This window comes from Pteropus medius, unplaced genomic scaffold, assembly GCF_902729225.1.
Source record: "Pteropus medius unplaced genomic scaffold, Ma_sr-lr_union100, whole genome shotgun sequence".
NCBI classification, from domain to species: domain Eukaryota; kingdom Metazoa; phylum Chordata; class Mammalia; order Chiroptera; family Pteropodidae; genus Pteropus; species Pteropus medius.
In genome coordinates, this window is record NW_024351730.1 from 15,062,691 (window position 1) to 15,082,535 (window position 19,845).

The 19,845-nt window shown below is 32.1% G+C and overlaps 1 protein-coding gene across 13 annotated transcripts in view; it reads left to right on the top strand.

Annotated features, from left to right (window-relative positions):
* Positions 1-19,845, top strand: part of ADGRL3 (adhesion G protein-coupled receptor L3) — a 726,915-nt gene that overhangs the window by 604,325 nt on the left and 102,745 nt on the right. For all 13 annotated transcript variants that reach the window (XM_039845304.1, XM_039845303.1, XM_039845307.1 and 10 more), the window contains 3 exons: positions 12,575-12,758; positions 13,653-13,775; positions 18,690-18,898. In XM_039845304.1, the coding sequence (XP_039701238.1) occupies positions 12,575-12,758; positions 13,653-13,775; positions 18,690-18,898 (516 nt within the window). The remainder of the gene's footprint in view (positions 1-12,574; positions 12,759-13,652; positions 13,776-18,689; positions 18,899-19,845) is intronic.

Here is a 19,845-nt window from a genome sequence, read left to right on the forward strand (position 1 = left end):
TAAGTAACTAAAAGATTTATCTCTTAGAACTTTCCAGAAGTCTCTCTCAACTGCTTCATATCATATCCCATGGGCTGGTCAATTGTCAAAGCTAAACACTACATTAGTAGGTATAGCTTCACAGCTGGGCACAGGGTCCAGTGATTCTGTGTTTAAGGCAAGAGAGTTACTTGGCAGCTAGCATTCTTAGATGCAACCAGAAATACTTTTTTTTTTCTTATTTAATGATATATATTGATATCTTTATCCAGTTTTGACATAATAACCTACCATAGATTTATGACAATAGCAGGGTTACATTTGAACCCTAAGTACAGATTAATATGTTCTTTCGATTATTCAGTTAGTTATAGTTTGAGGACGATCATTTTGTTAAAAGAAAAAAAAAAGATTATTTTAAATCATTATCAGATGACCTTTTTCTTCTCTAAGTAACATCTTGAATGGCTAATATAGAGACACATGGTTTAAAATTGAAAAATTAGAATAATAAATACGCCCCCTGCTCACCAAGGCTGCTTCATTGCTAACTCTGATGCATGCTATTGACACTGTGATGTATTTGAGTGGTGTCCCCTTAGAGTTACTTAATATAACCCTACCTCTCACCTCTCTCCCAGTCTTTCAGCTCTCCTCCTTTAAAGCAATCACTGGTATCAGCCTCTTAAATATCGTACCAGAGGAAACTCTTTTTACTCACATCCATGTTTTTTATAATGTTCCTTTATAAAGCTTGTCATACAATCACAAAACAGTGCCATTCTCCTTGCCTAGAATAAAGACTTTGGGAGTAGTTTTTGGCAAACCCACACAATGAGGTACCGTTCCACTGCTGAAAAGAATAAATGTGTAGTGACGATCACAAGGTAGACTTGTATCATGGTTTATATCAACAAAACAACTTAATCCTTCATCTGTAGGAAACTGGTTGAAGGAACTGCTACGCCAAATAATGGAACACTCTTTTGCCCTGGAGAGAATGAGGTAGATTTTATATTGAATAAAGAAGATGGGTGTGATATATTATAAAGTAAAAACAAACAAGCAAGCAAAAACCAATAGATAATAGCATCATTATAGTGATCACATTTATTTTTGTGTATGTGTAAATATTTACAAGTCTGGAAGAGTCCAGAACAAACTGTCAAAGTGATTACTTTGGGAGAGGTGGGTGGTGTTGTTCCTTAAACAGACTTTTGGGTTTTAATTTATATACTTCTGTATTTTTTAACCATTTGCAAGCCTATACTTTAGTTTAGTTTTGTTTTGTTTTGTTTTTTACTAATAGAAATTATTTTTTGGAACAGTTTTAAATTTACAGAAAAGGATTAGATAATACTGAGTTCCCATATGTCTCCCCTACGGTTTCCTCTATTAATATCTATCATTTGTATGATACATTTATTATAATTAATGAATTAATATTGATATATTATTATTAACGAAAGTGTATAGTTTACTCAGATTTCCTTAATTTTTATCTACGTTCTTTTTTTGTTTCAGGATCCTATTCAGTATATCACATTACATTACATACATACATATATTACATTACAATCATCATGTCTCAGGCTTCTCTAAGCTGTGACAGTTTTTCAGATTTTCCTCCAAGCTTGTCCTTTTTAAAGTCAGGAAAATGTGTTTTCCATTTAGTAAAAAATAGCCTCTATAGTTTAAGAATAACATAGAATTAGTAATTGATTCATTCACTCAGACAATTATTTGTGAGCTCTTGTGTTTCAAGCACTGTTCCATGTGCAGCAATCCAAGTGTAAAGACAAGCAGAATTTCTACACTTGTAAAGCTCACATCCTAGTTGGGTAGAATGAAGTTTGGGAAGGAGATAGATAATAAATCAATCAAAATAGTAAAATAAAAGAATGGCAGAAATATAAATGAAAACAGAGTCATGTTAAGTGGAAGTGACCACTTGGTTACTTTAGATTGTTTATCAGGGGAGACTTTCTAATGAGGTGACAATGAAGAGAGTCCTAAGCAGTATGACATTAGCCGTGTGCCTAACTGGAGAAAAAGCATTCCAGGATCAGAGGTCACCCAGGCCACACTGTGAACTTTGAGTGGTTGAAGGGTTTTGAAAATAGAAAGAAGGCCAATATCCAGAAGCAGTGGGTTAAGGGAAAATACCGGGGTAGGAAAGCTATGGAAAGGAGTTAAGATGCTAGATACCATTAAAGAGCTTTAACTAGGGTCATGACATTATATTCTTGCATGATTATTTTGGTTGCAAACTTTGTTTTCCTCTGATATCCATTCTTATAGCTTCAGCTGTCACCTTTATGAAGGTGATTCTCAAAAAGACATTAAGCAGTAGCTTTACGCACTTAAAATTCTTCTGTTAATCCAGTCTCCCTATTGCTGAATAATGTTTTAAAAATGCAAATTGAATCATGACTTGACACTACGCAGAGACTTTTCATTACTCTCCTTTTTCCATTAAGAACAAATTGCCCTTTTGGGGCTAGTGTTTGAGAATTTGATTCTTCTTGTTGATTTCCCACACCTTGAACCATCTTTTCCCACGTTCTTGGATTCTGCACTCCCAAACCACTTAATTATTTTTAGTTCATGTCCTATGCCTTTGTGGTCATAGCACCTTTTTGCTTAGATTACTTCTAAATTTGTTCCTTTTTTCTCTATCCTTTCATCTCGATAACTTTGACTTAATCTGTCAAGACCCACTTTATATGTCACTTACTCTAAGGAAGCGTTTTTGATTTTTGTCCTACTTAGTCTGGATAAATGCCCTCTCATGTGACCTTATAACACCCTCAGTTTTCTATTTATTATAACATTTATCAAGCTACATCTTAATATCTGTTCACTCTTCTATCTCTGAGCTTCTTAGGAAAGAACAATGCCACTTTTATTTCTATATTCTAAAGACCTTTTAAACTGTACTTAGCACATACAAAGTAACCTCTAAATATTTATAGTGTAATTGAAGCTCAAGGCCTGTATTTCCCATGGCCTACTGGTATGTCCACTGCAATTGAAATCCTTGAAATACTTGTCTACACTATCGCTGATCCCTTTCCCATTCTCTTTTAAATTTACCTCATCAGGCTTTTGCCTTCACCACTGTGCTACAGCTGCATTGTTGAGATACTAATGACTTCATTCTGCTAAACTCAGTTGTCAGTTGTCAATCACCTGACCAATCAGAAACATCTGACACAAATGATCACCCCCTCTTCCTTGATATGCTCTTGATTTTCCTCCTATTTGATACTTCTTTCCAGTCTCATTTGTTGGTTTCTCCTCTTCTCCCAATCCCTTAAGGCTGGAGTGCCCTCTAGCTTAATACTTAGTCCTCTCATTTTCTCTTTGTACAGTCACTGCCTTGGTTATCTATCTCACTGATTTAAATACTACCTATATGCCTATGACTCATAAATGTTATATTCAGCTCAGACCACTCTCCTGAACTCCAAAATTAATTTTCAAGCTCACTTCAACATATCTTTACTTTATTGTCAAATAGACACCTCAGACTTTCCATGTCCATAATGGAATTTCTAATCTTCACTCACAAACTAGTTTTACATGCAGTCGTCACCTACCCTTACAATTTTCTTTCTCTTTGCTCCCAGTATGGCCTCCTTAAGGTTTTAGAACATGCAAATGATGTTTCTACTTGGGAACTTTTATTCTGATTATTCCTTCTGATTAGACTATCTCTTCCAAATATCTGCATGGCTAACTCCCTAACAGCTTTGTCTTTCTGAATGGTCACTTTTTCAGTGAGGCTCTCTTGAACCATTACTATATAAAATCACAAACCATTTTTTCTCCAACCCTACCTCTGACCCCTGACTTTAGATCTTTCTATAATGTCTATTTTCCTTTTATTTTGTGTGGTACTTAACTCTTATCTATATCTTTTTTTTTTTTTAATCTCCTTGACAGAATGTTCAATTCTAGGATTTATTTTTCTCTACTTTGTTTAAATTGTATCCCAAGATTCTAAAACAACATTGACACATATTAAATGCTAAAGAAATATTTATTGAATGAATAAATGTCCAATTTCAAAGATACACAATTTTGAACAGTTTATCCCTTAAAAGCAGCTTTTCTTTTTTTCTATTTTACAACCATTCTACCAGTTACCCATTAAAAAAAAAAAAATCTAAAGTTACTGTTTCAAGAAGAAGGGCATTTTGGATGTGTTTACATTTGAATTCATTTTGAAACTGGTGGAAACTCTCTTCCCTTGACATGTATGATATCACACTCTCCTGGCTACTTCCTCTTTCTTCACCTCAGGTGTTGACTATTCTTTCTACATTTTCTTCCCTATATTGTTAATGTTTCAGGGTCATTGATTCTTCTCACCCTACTCAGTTTATCTGGGTAATGTCAGACATATTAATGGTTCAGTGACCTTATGATGCTTAAACCTTTGTCTCAAGAACACATATTTGAGTAAGCTCCAAGCTGATGAGGTTAAGAACATGCAACCCCAAAATATGCCACTTAGGCATATTGATTATTTTGAAGGCAATTGAGAAATAGCAGATGAGGAAAGGTTCTCTGTTTCCCCCATTTCTTCCTAAAAGCAGATCATAAAATTTCCCATGTACTAAGAAGAGAAGAATATTCTTATCACCAGAGAATGACAATCAATGCCAAAATGGATCTGTACAAACATACTAAAATAACCCTTATCTTCCATTAGTTTCCACTATATATTTTCTAGTCACTTTTCCCAAATTTACTGCTGCTAGAATCTCAAACCCTTTTCCTTTATCTTGTCACTTAACAAATTTATTGTTTTTCATTTGTAAAAAGTATATAAGCTCTTCAGTCTTAACTACTTCTTCAGGTCTTCATTTTCCTATGAAGGCTCCTGTGTGCACATACAAATATTAAATAAATGTTTTTTGCTTTTCTCTTAATAACGCTATCTGAAGTCAGTTTAATTCTCAGACCTAGTCACAAAATCTAAGAAGATTGAGGAAAGGTTTTCCTTCTCTACAAGGTTTATCTAGACTCTTCTAATTGTTGCCATTCAAGTACTTTACATTTAAAATAGGCAACTCTGAAATCATCACGTTCTGTACATTCTTCCCCCATACGTACTTAACGATACCTTCTGTCTTTTAACAAACATAAATTTACTCTTGTTTTTTTATTCCCATTTTGAGTGCCTGATTACCTATTTCCAAATTTTGTGCACTGAACTTTTTTTTATTAGTTTTCTCACCAACTGACTTTAATTAATCAACAATTATTATGTATTTTTGTAATCTCTGCTTTGGAGAGTATTAAATATCTTTGTAATCTCTACTTTCCTCCATTCCCAGAGCCAGAATGCATGAATTTGAACCTTGGTTCTGCCTTGTTAGCTAATTAGCCTTTAGGAAATTACTTAACTTCTGAGTCTCAATTTTCTAACTGCAAGGGGAGGATAATAATAATTTCTACCTCTTTGGGTTATTGTCACAATAAAAGGAGGTGATACATATAAAGCATTCAAATGAGAGTCTGGAACACACTCAATAATTATTAACCATTATAATTTATATCATTCCCCTACTTTAAACCTTTCAGTAACTTCTTATCTTTAGGAAGAATTTCAAATATCATAACATGGTTTGCAAGCCTCTTTGAAAACTAGCCTTCACTCACTCACTAATTTGCCATTGAACCCCTTGCACTCTTTGTTCTACCATAAGGAATTTTTTTTTGTTCCTCTGACATGCCTGTTTTTTCATCCCTGTACCTATAAACATATGCTCTACCCCTTGCCTATTTGGTTAATGTTTAGTTTAAGCTTGGATTTCTACTTCATGGAGCCTTTCCAATATAGAGCTTAAACTCTGTATTTCCTCTCTTATAATGCTTATCATGTTACATTTGAATTACTTGTATAATTTTTTGGTCTCACTATATTGTCATAACTTTAAAGGAACATCTGTCTTTCTTTTGACATCACAATTGAAGGTACTTAGATAATATTTGTTAAATTAATGTTGAGTTAGGAAGAAGTTTGAGTTAACTTTGTAGCTCTATTTATTTTCTGTAATTATATAGATTTATTTGGCAGCAATCATTTAATGTAAAATGAGATTTTAAAAATAATAGTCACTTACAGTTTGCTATAAACAATAAATTTTTAAACAAGTGTTTTCTTGAGGCAGAGTCTTTTCTATAAAATTTTAATTTCATCCTGTTCTATTGTTAAAAGTTCTTATTACTGTATTAAGGTCAGTTGTGTTATACAATCTAATTTTAATTAAGACTTGAAAATGCCAACACTTTTCTGTAATATAAAAGGAAATTCAGAGATTAGTAGTTTTTACATACTTAATAATGTTAAATGACAGTGATTACAAAAAGAACCTTAGGTTTATCGATCAGATGCGTAAATATCAGTGACTCATCTTCTCATAAAAACCCTGCAAGTTCAAAACTGTTTTGAAGATTCTACTAACATTTGACCTTTAAAATTTTGATTTGAATCAATATCTAAACGCAGATTTAAGTACAATGTGCCTATTCAGTAATGATTTTTAAACTTAACACTCCATTTTATTTTATTCTCAACTGATAAACTTCATATCGTGAAATCAAAAATGAAGAATTAAAGTTGTTTTTACTTTTTCAAATTATAAATAAATATAAACTATATTTACATACATAAGTGTAATCAGAAAGCAAAAGATGGGAACAGAGGAGACTGGAAGACTTATTTCTTTCTCTACATATCTGGAGATTTATACATGAAAAATATTTAATATATAAGAAAAATATTTAAACATAACTGTATATATAAATGGCAATAGTAAAACCGCAATGTTCAACATAAAATGTCCTGTATATACTGATAAATATTGCATTCAGGAGACCACATCAAAAACCAAAAATACAGAAGTAAAGAGTAAAATAAAAATGTCATAGTATTAGGCAGTTTTTCAAAGAATGTCAGCAACTTATGAATTTAAATTTATCTACTAATAGGAAATAATTGCTCTCAACTTTCTAATGGGCTGCCAAATAATGATTTGCATACTTATAAATTTTTATTTTGTTTTAACACAAAAGAACTTAAAAAATAATGAATGAATTTATATAGAATTCATTCCCTACTTTGCTATTTTTCTTGGATTTATAAATTTAATGGCCATTCATCCTTTAATATTTTATGAAGAAATTTTCTTAAAAAAAGAAATCTAAATATATAACTCCTTTACTTAAAAATCTTTAATAACTATACATTTTCAGCATAATGAAGCCCAAAGTTATATCATACTGAAGATCTATGTTTTGACTTCTACATACTGTACTACTTTCATTTCTCCTACCATACTCATCTTTTAACATTCTCCATATACCATTCTTCTCATCCCAAACACATTACATTTTCTGCCTTAGTATTTTTTTTTTTAAATCATCAACATGCTTACTATGTACTTTAGCCTCAAATTTCTCCTTCATAATCAAGGAAAGTTTATTCGTCTTTTAGTGTCTAACTCAAAATCATACACCTTCTAGGATCTTTTCTTGATCCTCCTCAGCAAGAATTCATTATTTTTTGTCCCATATGCTATGAGTTTTTAGCTTTATTTTGTGCTTACCTTCTGCCATGTATCATAGGCAAATTGAGGGCAGATTCCATGTTTTCCTTCTGTTTTCTAACCTCATCCAACAATAAAATTCCTAGTTTTTTGCATACCATACATATCATACATATTTAACAAAACCTTCATTTAATTACATTGAAAGTGAGCTTTGCTACACTTAAAAACATTTTGGAAAGATTTTTATGGAATATATTTTTATGCTTAGTGGTCTGCATTCACTACAATAACATGTGGTTCTGCTTTTTCTTTTCTTTTTTTTTAAACTCTGAGTGTCTTAATTCCACCAAATTCAGCCTTTCTTCCTTGCAGAACATACTGATGTCTGAGCACTTTATTCTCTCAGAATTCTTGGGAGACATGGCAAAACATTGTAGAACTGGAAGGTGGTGCTTTAAGTTTCCCTATTGTATATGAGGTCATTCATGATTTGATAGTAAAAGTAGGTTATCTTTATTTAATGGGCATTTATTGCATACCCGAAGTGTCTCAAGGCATTAAAATTTACCCGAGAAAACACAAATGAACAAGGTCTCTTCTCTTAGAACATCATGGCCTAGTCAGAAAGCCAGAACTTTTCTTGAGTGAGAGATCTAAAATAGTAATTTGGGTAAATAAATAGATGCTTTAGATAATGCTATATGATACAAAGAAAACAAATCAGGTAATGGATTTAAGGGTGGGGAGATTCTCCCTAGGTATGCTGATAATGGAAGAACTCTGAGCAGTTGATAACTTGAGTTAAAACCTGGATGATGATCTCATGATTAAAAAGCTTGTGTTTAGAAAAAAATACAATAGTGGAAAAGTTATATATCTCTTCATGAGGCAGTCATTAAATTTGGATCTTTATTTTGGTTGTTTTCAGATGAAAGAAGAGGGATAGCTAAATTCCCCAGGTGATTCTGCTTTCCTAGTTTGAGATTTACTGCTCTCCTGGGTTAGAAATGTCATTGACATGTTTCACACCATTGATCCTTTTGTGTATTCTTGCTAAGGAATCCTAGGCTATTTCACAAGCACACCCTCCTAGAAATAATGGCAAAAGTTGTTATTGGAAGGATATATAGCTGTTATTTCCCCAAAATTTTCATAGTAGTTATAACACATAATTCAATACTCCCTTTTGAAATATGTCAAGTATAATTATATAATTTATAACATCTTTTAACAAACATACAATTATATGCTGTGAGTAAAACTAGTCAAATGAATTTGCTTAAGATCTGAATAATGATAAGTGGTCCAATAATGTTGTATAATGCCAATATATATTCAGAAGGACATTGTAAATCCATGATCATGGTATGAATCTAAGTGACTTTTGACACTTTCTAATTTATGTTTGAGTTCTAGAAACAGTCAAAAGTCTAGTCCATAAATTGTGTAATGAAAAGAGTTATCCGATAGTAGGATGCCTCTATCTAGTCTCAATTTGAAACATGAGACTTACTTTCTTATGTAGTTTAAACTCTGTTGACTGGTTAGAAAACAAATGTGTCCAAAGGCACACTGAAATTTAGTGGCAGAACTAGAATGCAAATTTCCAGCAGCCAACTCTGATTTAGTTTCTAGTAATTAAAAAAAAAAAGAAATAGTGAAGTGAGTTAGCATTTAGTTTCCAGCAAGGACATCATTGATTAAATTTACTTTTCAAAATTTTGGATTTCAGTCTGTACCTGTCAAAACTATTAGGTGATTTTATTATTTTTAATCCTGGATCGACACATAGTGGTGAAAATGTAAATTTCTTTAATATAAATTCAAGACCAATCTTATTTTTTTTCTACTTTAGAATATAAATTTTAGGTCAAGAAAATATAATAGAAAAGAGAAATCAGTGACAGCTGTTACATAGATATTAAAGTGATGTCCTAGTAATTCACTTTGATCAAATTCATTGTACGTTTCCCATTCAACTGTTCAACTTGGTTCTAAGTATAGTTAAGCTCATTTCTTTGTAAATAAATAAAATGAAAATCTACCTGTTTTTAAAGAGATGTTGTTGGCCTTGTAAAAACAATTCAAATAACTAGTTTGACCAAAAAAAATTTATGATCAGATGTCATCATTTGCGGGTAAAATATACAAATGCATAAGTGTAATAAAGAAAACAAAATATAAATGTCCTTCTATCATCGAGGAGTTGTGACTATTTGGCCTTCATTAAACTGGTAATAGCAACATGTCAGCAACCTTTGGAAAGCTTAAACAAATTGTATTAATTATACAGCTGTTATCAAAATTAACTTAATTGTGCTGTCTCATTAGCAGGAAATAGGTCAGTTTGTTCAAATGTCTAGAACACACATTATGAACTATTTAATACACATGTTCCTCTACTCTCCTATTCCTCAAAACTTCATGTAGTATAGTTTTTAGTAATTAAGTTCTGTAACAGGTCTGTTTATAAAGATTGCATTGCAGAAGTTATTCCTTCCAAATTTCTCTTCCATGTGAGTATTTTGCAGTCATCAGGTATGACTTGTGCTTCATTCAGTGAAGACCTCTTTTCTTCTCACACTGGACTTTGATAACAAATAAAAGTGAAGATGAGATTATACTTCAAGCACTTATTATGAGCCAGGCAACCTTATGAAATATTATATTATCATCTCTAATTTATGAGTTAGGTAAATTGCTCAACATTACACAGCTAGTAAGTGACAGAGTCCAGGTTCAAACTTAGCAGATGTGGTTCTAAATCTGACATTCTGATTTTAATACTGCAGAATTTTGTCTGTTCAAGCCTTGTGTTGACATTTCCTTATAATTATACTTAAATCATAACAAGTGATTTTATGAGAATAAATGACTGTTAGATTTGTCTTTACCTACCCAGGTTTTAGGACCATATTTTAAGTCTCCTATTTCTATGATAAACTTGGAAATTTAGGGAGCTTTAATAAAAAGCTTCTCTAAAGACTTTTGAGAAGAAGCAATTGTTGAAAATGTACTCAAAATTTATAACTATGAAGAAATATTGCACGTTAGACATTTTCAGTTACAAAACTGAGATTAATTAATAAGGAATGCCTTTGATTCATTTGCTACCAATTTAAAGATGCGGTATTTTAGCTGAAGCCATCTCTTATAAAAAGTTTCTATTTAGAACATTCTCAGAATTGATCATAGTTGTTTCTTTTTTCTTTTTTCTTCCTTTCCACTTTTTAAGTTTAAAAAATTAAAAGTAATAAAGGCCAGAACAGAAATACTGTATTATCCTCAAAAAATGTTCCCTGAGGTGAGTTTTAAATTAACCAATGTAAGACTTTTAACTAATGCTAAAATGGCTGCTCCTTAAAGAATAGACATAATTTCTGTTGCATGTGAGATTTTTCAGAGCATTTATAATGAATTCAGAAGATTATCTAATCCCAGAAAGAATACTTTGAACTCAAGAGGTTCGTGTTCTCTATTGGCTTTAGAAAATACCTAAACTTTTTTTTGTTTTCTATTTGGTACCACCTTTCTGCTATATCCTGTTGACATTACCCCTATAGAGAACTTCCTGAAAAGGAGATCATTTTGTTGTGATCCGGAGATGCTTTTATTTGGCTTCTAGGTCATGCTTTAAGCTCAGAACAAATGACAGAGCTAAGCACACTATATGAAAATGTCCAGTCATTAAACTCATGAGAGATTTTTTTTTCTTTTTTTAAATGATGCAAAGTACTCAGGTTGTAAGTAGGACTATTTTACCTAAAAGTCCAGTGAAGTCGATTTTTGGCCAGAACTTGGAATAGCTGGGAAAAATATCAAGAAAAACAATTTTTATCAAAAAGCAAATTAATTTTTGAAGCTGTTGTTAATTGGCAGCCAAGGTGTTTCATTATGAAGCTGAATTTTTAACAGTTGTTACTTGGTTACAATGAAAAGCACCAGCAAGAACAAAAACACTGCAGTGAAGTGGATATTTGTCCAATTTTTCCCTATCCCTCTACCGACGTGTCAATAACGTGAGTTCTGTTTTAAAACATCCGTGTGCTGCCTATGCAGTGCTTGTGTTGGCTGTTTATTCAACTTTGTTTCTGGATAATATGGATATTTCATAATCAAAGTGTTCAGGGATGATCACTTTCACATTTCAAATGTTGTGTTTCTCTATTTTGCAATTCTCTGAATGAAACCTTAAGACCTTGTTGGGAGAATTGCTTTTTCTTTGTAACCTACAGTATAAAGCTAACCACAGGAAATATATAAATTGTAACTACAGAGATGATTCTTTTGGATGAAGCAATATGAAATGTGGTTCTTTATCTCTATGTTTGAATGTACCTACTGCCGATTCCTTTTAAAGAAAAACACCTGAAGGCCATAAGTAGCAAGTTCCAACTGTTTACTCCCTCTCCCAATAGTAAACAGCATGAAAGTTTCTCTCTACACATAACATATCCAAAGCCCCTGGGAGTATGTATGCTTTGATATTTTCCCCACTCTGACATTTTACTAGCTGGATAAGAAAAAAAAAAAAAATTGATTTGTTCAGGGAGTCCTCAACATATAGGCAACAAATTCTTATATTGTCCTGTCTCTAGTTATCCTTTTAATCTCTGTTGTGTTCCACATCTAGTTTTACATAGTGTACATAGACCAAAAAAAAAATGTGAGTGATGTGATAAAAGTGTGGGTTTAAATTACTTGCCAACACTTCCCCAGCCAAATAATTTAAAGCCGTGATTATAGTCTTACTTAAGCCATTGCTATTGATTCTAAGAAGCAAGCATGGCTCTATTTGTTGTCTTTCAAAACAAAAGCAAGTTTGTCTCTTGCCTTGCAAATTCTCAGCTAGAGTTTTACAGAACAAAATAATAAATGCTTCCACTGCGGCATGTCACAGGGGAGGCTGAGACAATACTGAACTCATGCACACCGCTGATCCTTACTTGCTGGGCAACATGTACACCTGGATTTCTGACAGCTCTGTAGATTCACTAGAGACCTCTGTCATTCTCTTCGTCCTTTCGTAGGCAATGGTCGAGACAGTTAACAACCTCCTTCAGCCACAAGCTTTGAATGCGTGGAGAGACCTGACTACAAGTGATCAACTCCGTGCAGCCACCATGTTGCTTGACACTGTGGAGGAAAGTGCTTTTGTGCTGGCTGATAACCTTTTGAAGACTGACATTGTCAGGGAGAACACAGACAATATTCGTAAGTGGCCTTTGTTAATACAGAAGGGCCAGAGCCTTGCACAGCATAAGAAGGAAAAGAAAAAAGTATCTATGGTGGCTTAAATATTATGAGTGACATTTTATTTCACTGAAGTTATTAGTTTTCTATAATTGGGAGGATATCACTTGTCATTGCTTAAAAGGGTCTTCATAATCATGCATGTTACCCTCCTTAGGATAGTCTAACATTAGATACATTAGCTTGTGATCACTTACAGAGAGATTTTTTTAAGTATATATGTAGGTATCATACTATTTAAATTTTTATTCTCCTAATACAAGACTTAAGGATCATTTCAGTTACCATTAGAGTGTTTCTTAATTACATACTATAAAGAAATTAGTCATTTAAGTAAAGGCAGTAAAACAATTTTTGACAATTATGTTATTGGCTCATAAAGAATATAAATTATTTTTATTGTGTATAAGGTTGTAACTGACAGCTTTATTTCAGAAGATTTGATAAAGCTGTTTCAAACTTATTACATTTAAAGATAGATCAATTTCTATAATATTTCAGCTCTAGATTATAAAAAGATTTTTTACTTAATTTGTAAAATAATGATAATATATTGAAAATAATCTTAAAGTCAGTAATAAAGTATAAGGATTTGAGCTTGAGTTTTAAATTTTAGGCTTTATAACCGATACATTTGTATTCTTATTTACCTGATTTTAATAGTTTTTATTTGCTTTATTTAAAAAAAATAAGATACCAAAAGGAATACTTTCTAAATAAAAGATTGAACTACTGTAAAAAATGACAGATATAACATTAATTCCAGTGTTTTGATTTCAGAACTATTTCACTGATTTAGGAAATTAGCTTTGTAATGTTTCTCAATAAGCATTGACATCTCTTTGACATTAACAGAATTGGAAGTTGCAAGACTGAGTACAGAAGGAAACTTAGAAGACTTAAAATTTCCAGAAACCATGGGTCATGGAAGCACTATCCAGCTTTCTGCAAATACTTTAAAACAAAATGGCCGAAATGGTAGGTTAGAGTATATCTGTTAAGATTGATAGAATTAAACTTGTCATCAGTGTGTTGTTTTTTGGCTTAGAATTTTAAATGTGCTATCCCAAATCTGCTATTCAAGTCATCTGCTGTCTGTCTTCTCTCTTGCTCCACTGCTCTCATTTTCCTGTTCTTCTTCCTCTTTCCTAACTTCTGCACCAACAATATTGCAATGATATGTGTTCTACAAAATTCTCAGATTTGAAGTTGTTCCATTACTTTTCAGTTGCAGTAAAAAGTCATAAACTTGAATATGAGGTAAACTAATGAACAACAAAATTCAGATGATCTGACTTTCTCCCTTGAAAGGAGAAACTCTCAATGAGTTGACAGATCTGTTTTCTAAAATTTTTAATGAAAATTTTACTTGTAATTTAAATTCTTTTTTTATCCTTATTCACTTCTTTTTGGGTGTGCTTTTTTAGTTTTCGCTTTGCAAAGCATACAGAAAATTTAATGTGAGGAGTTGCTTTTGGGGAATGAAATTGGTAAACATAGGTCAGTTTAGTACTGGATTAAATTCACTGAATATAATTAAAATTAAATAAATAATTTCATAGAGAAAGCATGTCTCAAGCCTCATTAATATTAATTTTTTAAACTTATTTTTTTTGCCAGGGAATTGAGATCTTTTAACCTGTTAGCGATAGGAAGATGACCCTAAGTCATAGCAACCAACTCAAAGCTGATGTTTCATGGTGTAGGGTAAATAGTTTTGGGAAAAAAGCCAAGTAAGACAAATTATGTTTGTTGTCAGAACAAAATTCTTTCAGTTGAAAATTTTATAAGACTAGAGTTATAAATCATTGTTATGTCGCTAATTTGATAACACGAATTTTGAGGCAGCAATAAGATTTTCTATAGGGCAAAATCAATTCCTGATTTAGCTTCCTAACTGGTTTCTCTTTCCACCTTTGCTCTCAAAGAGTATATCCTGTTGGCAAAGGTTCTTTCTGAAAGATAAATCTTACCAGTTTGCTTCCAGTTATACTTAGAATGAGATCAAATGACTTGACTAGGCCTACCACATGCTACCTGGTCTACTTTCTTCCTGCCTCATGTAGCCCACTTCTCATCTGCCTTTAGCATGCTCTCTGTGATCCAGACAGTCTAGTCTTGATTCTTTTTTTTTTTTTTTATTGAAATGTAATGGCATATAACATTATACTAGTTTTAAGTATACAACATAACAATTCAATATTGGTATATATGGTAAAATAAATAACAGAATAAGTCTAGTTAACATCTGTCATTACACATAGTTATAGTTCTTTTCTTTTGATGAGAACTTTTAAGATTTACTCTGTTAGCAACTTTCAATATATGCAACACGGTATTATTAACTACAGTCACCATGCTATACATTATATCCCCATGATTTATTTATTTTATAATCAGAAGTTATACCTTTTGACCCTCTTCACCCATTTTTCCTACTCTCCACCCCCTTTTCTGGTAGCCACCAGTCCATTCAATGAGCTTTGTTTTGTTTTGTTTTTTTAATAAGATTGCACATATAAGTGTATTTGTCTTTCCCATCTAACTTATTTCACTTAGCATAGTGTCCTCAAGATTCATCCATGTTGTCACAAGTAGCAAGATATCCTTTTTTATGGTTGAATAATATTGCATTGTGTGTGTGTACCACATTTTCTTTATCTATTTATTCATCCATGAAATCCGTGAACACAGGTTGTTTCCATGTATTGGCTCTTGTAAATAATGCTGCAGTTAACATGGGGATAGGGTGCATAGATATTTTTGAGTTAGTGTTTTTTCATTCTTTGGATGAGTACCCAGAAGTAGAATAGCTGGATCACATGGTAGTTCTATTTTTAATTTTTGAAGGACCTCCATACTGCTGCTGCCACCAATTTACATTCCCACCAACAGTGCACAAGGGTTCCCTAATTTAGTCTTGATTTTGTTCCTTGAACACACCAAGAGTGTCCCTGAATCAAATTTTTGCATTTTATTTTTTTTCTTTCTGGAATGCAATTTTTAAATTTCTTTGTACAGTAGTTTTTATTCACAACTCAGTATAAATCTTACCTCTTTAGGAAGATTTCCTTGTTTCCTGGAAGGTAGATGACTCTTTCCTATTAGACGTTTTATGCCAATTCTTCTTCATAGCATTTATTCATTTACCATTATACAAAATTATATTATATATTTATCTTTATATATTTATATATAATATAATTATATATATACACATAATATATACTTATGTTGCCTTCTTATTGTCTAGGCGGTAAGCTCCATGAGAGCAGGGATCTTTTCTAATTTATTCATTTATATAACCCTAGTGCCTGGCACGTGAATGCACATACTAAGCTGATACAAAGTTAATGAAGATTGAAATATGTCTATATTAGGCATATTATGTTTTATGCTCATTTATTTGATTTACTAAATTAATGGTATATTTACTAAAGTAATGTTTGTGTGTTAAGTCACATTTAAGCATTAATTTTGGAGTGGAGAATTTGTAACACTTATATGTGACTAAATGCACTGGTAAAACAAGGTGAGATGGAATAAGGGGAAATTTGTATAAATTATCAGCCAATCATAAACCAATTAAAATAAAAGCTGTTACTGTCAACAAGAAAAATACATATATGTTCTTAAGTTTAGCCTCTAAAAATCAGCTTTTGCTTATTAAATCTAGAGAGAAAGAACTAAAATTAAATTCTGTGTTATAACAGTCAGAAGTAGTAAATTACTATTCTTGGTTTAGTACTATGTTAACGGATGTGGATTGGAAGTTTAAGAATGCCCCTATCCTTCGTAAAGCTCACCATAATCTCTTTGCCGGGTTACTGAAAGGATAATAGATATCTGATAGAATCATTGAGAAGGCTGGAGAATAAGGCCCCCAAAATATGCAAGAGCAAGGAGCCTGCACCATCACACAGAATCATGGCTATGAGATGTCACTGCTGCCACAAGTGAAGCACAAGTGAAGACTGCTGCTGCTGCACCACCTCTTGCTTCCTGTGTCACTAGCTCCTCATATGAAGTCCAAGGCTAGTGCTTTTGATTGGATGTGCCTAGTGTAGGTACAAGGCAGGCTGGGAAAACAAGTATATGTATATTTTGTATCTACAAATTACTAAGAGTAGGGAATTTCCCAAACATGAGAGCACAGTTTAGATGTTGGAAAGCCCTCACCATCCTCAAAAAAAATATATTAAAATTTCTTCTTTATTACCACTTGACTCTAAGAGTCAGAGATGAAGATCATGACTTCCTCATCCTAGTAACTGCAATAATCAGGGTAATGCCCATCTCTTTCCATACTGATGTGAATTCATAATGGAAGTAAGACTTAGGGCTTGACCTGCTTTAAAAAAGGAAATGATATGATTTAAAAAAATGTTAAAAGACAGTTAATTCTTCAGAGGATTACATGTAAGAGATTGTCATACGAGAAAAATAAGGAAGAAGAAAATATGGATGTAGTGACCTTAAAAGAACAACTGAGTTTTAAGACAGGTAAAAAATTTAAAGTCTTGTATTTGTTTATTTTTTATTGCAATTGAGATGTAATGTATATATATAATAAAATATACATATCTTAAGTGTTTAGCATGATGAATTTGACAGTTATACATTCCTCTGTAATAGCATATGAAACAAGATATAAATCTCTTCTATTATCCAGAAAACTCCCTGGTGTCCCTTCTCAGTCTCCTCACCCTTTCTTCCCACTTGATGAAACTACTTTCTTCTCATAACGATTTCTATAGACCAATTTTACCTGTTCTTAGAGTTCCTATTAATGGAATCATTCAGTATGAATCCTTTTCTGTTTATATTCTCTAACTCCGCATGATATTTTCGGGATTCGGTCATAATGCTCCATCTGTTAGTAGTTTGTTCTTTGTTGATGCATACATATTATTATATTCCATTATATTAATATTCCATGATTTATTCTCCTATCTATAGGTTTTTGTGTTGTTTCTAGTTTGGTTCTATTATGGATAAGGATGCTATAAACATTTTTATACTTTTTTTTTTTTTTTGCAGGTTTATTTTTTCACTTATCTAGGAAGGGTAGATAATATGTTTAATTTTATAAGAAATTGCCAAATTTTTTCCAAATAGTTGAACTATTTTGTACTTCCGCCAGCAGTGTACAAGAGTTCCAGTTGTTCCACATCCTTATCAACATTAGTGTGGACAGTCTTTTTTATTTTAGAGAATCTAGTGTGTATGAATGGTATCTCAATGTGATTTTAATTTTTATTTCCATAATCACTAACGATGTTGATAATTTTTCATATGTCCCTTAGCCTATCACATATCTTTCTTTTCTAAAGTATGTGTCATTTTATTTTGGTATTTATTCTTTTACTGTTTATGTATGCAGAAATGCATATATCCATTAGTCATATATGTTCATATATATGTGTATATTTCTGAGTCTGTGGCTTGCCTCTTAATTTTCTTGATACTGTATTTCAATAGACACAAATTTTCAATTTTGATAAAAATCAGTTTACCATTTTTTTTTTTACAGTTGGTGTTTTGGGGGTCCTAACATCTAAGATAAAAAATATATCCTATATTTTGTTCTAGAAGTTGTATGGTTCTGATTTTTATGTTTATTTCTGTGATCCATCTTGAATTAAGTTTTGAGTATGGAGTGAGATATTGAGGATCACTTTTTGTAATACTGATACATAGTTGTTTCAGCATCGTTTGATTTTCCTTTTCTCATGAATGACTTGGCACTTCTGATTAAAATTAATACTTGATTTTTCTTGTGTGTATGTATTATGCAGATCTGATTACAATCTAATTAGAACTATCTAAGTGGAATACACAAAGTAATCAGAGTTTCTTCCCAATTTATAATTCCTATTTGCATTTTTTTAGGAGAGATCAGAGTGGCCTTTGTCCTATATAACAACTTAGGTCCTTATTTGTCCACGGAGAATGCCAGCATGAAGTTGGGAACAGAAGCTATGTCCACCAATCATTCTGTTATTGTCAATTCCCCTGTTATTACAGCAGCAATAAACAAAGAGTTCAGTAATAAGGTCTATTTGGCTGATCCTGTGGTGTTCACAGTTAAGCATATTAAGGTAAGAAAATGGTATGTTAAGTTTAGTTGTCTATGCTGTGTGTATTTATTATAGCATAAACACAAATGTATTAATATTTTTCTATTATTTGAAATATAGCAATTCATTATCTATTAAATGATAGAGATTTTTTTTTTTCTGAAATGAAGGAGAATATTTCTTCAATATATAAATACTTATGGTAAAAACATTCATAGATTGATTTGTAAATACTTCTCCATAATTAAAAAGAACAATATGTTCAGTAGAACTGGACATGGCTTCATATATGATGTTACAAGTAATTATAGCTTTGTGTGTAGATACATTTTTGTGTATGTACAAAGATTGTTTTGTAAATCGAACAAAGATTTCTAAAGACCATCCTTTTGGAAGTTGATTGTTTAGAGCAATTGACTATTTTTTTTTTTTTTTAGTATGTAAATTGGTTTCGGTTTACTCTTGTCTGAGCTTGACTAATCTAAAAGAGCCCGCCCGAGTCTAGTGAACTAGGGAAGGCCAACCCCGGTAAGGCTTTTTCCTAGACAGCATGTAAACTCTACCATAGTCTTTCAATTTACAACAATCTTTAGTGGCTAAAACAAAGACGTACAATGTAGTATCTATAAAGAAACAAGATAAATGCAGAAAAATGATGACAAAAAGGTGCATTCCTACCAAAATGCTGCTTACCTAGAATAAGTTGCCAACTTATAAATGGATAGGTAAAACATACGGTAAAAACATAGAGGTGAACATATCAGATTTAGAAACAGAAATTGGAATCAGTGTCCTCAAGGGCACTATAGTGTACTTGCAAGAATCCTAGAATAAGAAAAATAAAAAGTCCAGAGGAAGCACTTTTGTTACAGACCACTGGCTCTAGTTCTAGATGTGTTGTCAAAACACTAACCACTAGCTATTTGTGCTATGTAAACTTAAATTAATTTGAGTTAAATAAAATTAAA